This window comes from Melanerpes formicivorus, unplaced genomic scaffold, assembly GCF_026170545.1.
Source record: "Melanerpes formicivorus ecotype bairdi unplaced genomic scaffold, bMelFor1.0.p_v2 SCAF_119, whole genome shotgun sequence".
Taxonomy (NCBI): Eukaryota; Metazoa; Chordata; class Aves; order Piciformes; family Picidae; genus Melanerpes; species Melanerpes formicivorus.
Window position 1 is genome coordinate 604,013 of NW_027142471.1, and position 3,094 is coordinate 607,106.

Below are 3,094 nucleotides of genomic sequence, written 5' to 3' on the forward strand. Positions count from 1 at the left end.
ATTGAGGCTCTCAGGTGTTTATCACAGTCACAATAACTGCTGGGCCACTGACTCTCACCAGCACACAATGGGTGTCTTTATTCTGCAGAGGGAGTGCTTTCAAATTTGGGTTAATGTCAGGGTCTTGTCTTCCCATTTCCTGTAGCTTCAGAGAGGGCAGCCAACTTCAGAGGAACCTCTCATGACTCTCCTGCCTGCACTGCTGCATTCCTGACCTGGAAATGCTGAGGCCTTTCCTCCCAGCACTCAGAAGAAGCTTTAGCTGGGGTGTGGTCCTGACACAAACCTGGAAATGAAAAGGCAGCAGTGCAGGAAATGAAAGCACAGCCATGTCCCTAGCTGTGTTGCTTTGCATTCAAGATGAGCTTGTGCAAAAATTGTTACCTCTGCCAAGGTGCCTCTGGTCCTGTAGCAATGGGGGGCAGGTATAAAAGGCAGCCCAGGTCCTGCTCTCTCAACTTCTTCTCCTGCCTCCTTCTCCTTGGCAACCAGGTGAGTCTGGAGCCCCTTCTGCTCCTGGTCTGAAGTGCTATCTCCACTTGATGGGCAGCGTAGCTGAAACTGGCTTTGTCATATGTTGGGGCTTGGATCACTTTTCATGACAGGGAGAAGTGGGGAGAAGTTCAGCTTAGAGATAGTTTAGGATGTAGCTGGGGAGGCTTTTTGTTGATGCACTAGGACAGAGCCTCCTCAGGTCAGGCTGCCATTTAAATAGCCCTGGCTGAATGAGGCTATGGAGACCATTGGCTCCTTGCAAATTCTTGAGCTTCATCCATGTCCTTGTGACAGAGTAATATGTTTGCTCTTCACCTACAATCCTCCTGTTACTTTCCTGCTATCTCTTCCAGGCACTGCTAAAGCTTTGAGTCATGTCCTGCTACAACACGTGTGTGCCTTGCCAGCCCTGTGGCCCAACCCCACTGGCCAACAGCTGCAATGAGCCCTGCTGCAGACAATGCCAGAGCTCCACTGTTGCCATTGAGCCTCCTGCTGTGGTGGTGACCCTGCCTGGACCCATCCTCAGCTCCTTCCCTCAGAACACTGTTGTGGGCTCCTCCACTTCTGCTGCTGTTGGCAGCATTCTCAGCTCTGAGGGAGTGCCCATCAACTCTGGGGGCTTTGACCTCTCCTGCATCACCAACCGCTACTCCTGCAGACCCTGCCGCCCCTGCTAGAGCTACCGGCAATGGCCTCAGAGAAGGACCCCCAGGCACTCTGAACATGATGCTGGACAGAGGATCACACTTAGAGCCATTGTCTGGGCTCTCTGAAATCATGGTCCATGACTGCCTTTGCTGTCTTCCACTCTCATTTCTTCTTTGTCTTTTGCTCCCCTCAAAGCTGCTCTGTGGACCCCAGGAACCAGCCTGAAGAGACTCTCCAGCCTCTCTCCCTTTCAAAACTGTGCCACTGCAAAAGAGAAACAAATCCTTGAATTCTTTTCCTCTCCTTGCTGGGCACCTCCACTTGGAGTGACATCATTTCTGTCTCATTAAAAAAATGGCTGCAACCTTGCCTGTGTGCCTGAGGTGTTCTTTCCATCTGCATGATGACTGCTGAGGGACAAAGTTAGTGCTTAGGAGGGGAAATCAGTGGGCGCACATGGGAACCTTTCCTCACCCCTGTAGGTATTGGAGCATGGTGTCTTCTGAAGTGAGGACTCTTTCAAGCACCCCTAGTAACTCCATAGTGAGTTTTACTTGATGTGGGAGATGGTGGCAATAATTCAAAATTATCTGTGACATGTGGCAGGAAGACAAACCAAGGTTGGAAGGACTGGGTGATAGTAAGAGCCTTCAAGCTGTTGCCCTGAAGCATGCTGTGAACACTGCAGCAAACGGAAGGTGTTACAGAAGTGATCCAGGGTTCTGTGAGGTAATGGGAGACAGGAGGGCAGTTCCTATGAAAACCTTGGGGGAATAAAAGTACACAGTACTCCAGGTGAGATGTCACCAGGGCAGAGTAAATTGGCAGCCATCCAGCCAGTTCCTAACCCAATGCAGTGTGCTCCCGTCCAAGCCATAGGCTGACAGCTTGGCCAGGAGTTTGCTATGGGGGACGGTGTCAAAGGCCTTGCTGAGGTCCAGGTAGACTACATCCACAGGCCTCCCCACATCCACCAGGCGGGTCACCTGATATAGAAGGAGATCAGGTTGGTCAGGCAGGACCTGCCCTTCCTAAATCCATGCTGGCTAGGCCTGATCCCTTGGCCATCCTCTAAGTGCTGTGTGATTGCACTCAGGATGACCTGTTCCATGATCTTGCCTGGCACTGTGGTCAGGCTGACAGGCCTATAATTCCCTGGCTCATCCAACCGGCCCTTCTTGTGGATGGGCACCACGTTGGCCAGCTTCCAGTCCTCTGGGACATCTCCAGTGAGCCAGGACTGCTGGAAAATGATGGAGAGTGGCTTGGCCAGTTCATCTGCCAGCTCTCTCAGCACCCTAGGATGAATCCCATCTGGTCCCATGGACTTGTGGGGATCCAAGCTGCTAAGGAGAGTTCCAACCACCTCCTCATGGAACATAGGGAAACTGTGCAGCTCCCTGGCTCCTTCTGCCAGCTCTGCAGGCCAGCTGTCAGGAAGACGTTCTGCCCTTCTAGTAAAAATTGAGGCAAAGAAGGTGTTAAGTATCTCTGCCTTTTATCTTCCGGCACATTGGCACAGCCTGTCCCTGAGCCTTCAACAATTCTTCCTTGAAGTAGGTCCAGCTCTCCTGGACCCCTTTGTTTTTAAGGGCTTTATCCCAAGGAACCCTCTGAATTAGTTCCTTGAGTAACCCAAAGTCTGCCCTCCGGAAGTCCAGAGTGGAGGTCTTCTTGCTGCCCCTCTTGGCTTGACCAAAAACCGAGAATTCAATTATCTCGTGGTCACTGGACCCCAGACACCCTCCAACCACCACATCACCCACCAGCCTGAAGCCCCAAAACAGATAGCTTTCGAGAAATAATGGCTTAAAACATAGAATGTGGAGCATTTGAAGAAAGCATAAACCAGATAGAGGAATAAATCGGCTAAGGCATGGAACACTGTGACAGAAAAAGGAGATAGGGAATAGAGACTGATAAGAGCTGTTGGGCTAAGCATGATTCA

The 3,094-nt window shown here is 51.2% G+C and overlaps 1 protein-coding gene across 1 annotated transcript; it reads left to right on the forward strand.

Moving 5' to 3' along the window:
- The first annotated feature begins 869 nt into the window (after nt 1–869).
- On the forward strand, nt 870–1,175 carry LOC137456249 (feather keratin Cos1-2-like). The gene has a single exon (XM_068167547.1). The coding sequence runs from the start codon at nt 870–872 to the stop codon at nt 1,173–1,175; it is 306 nt and encodes a 101-aa protein (XP_068023648.1).
- The last annotated feature ends 1,919 nt before the right edge of the window (nt 1,176–3,094 follow it).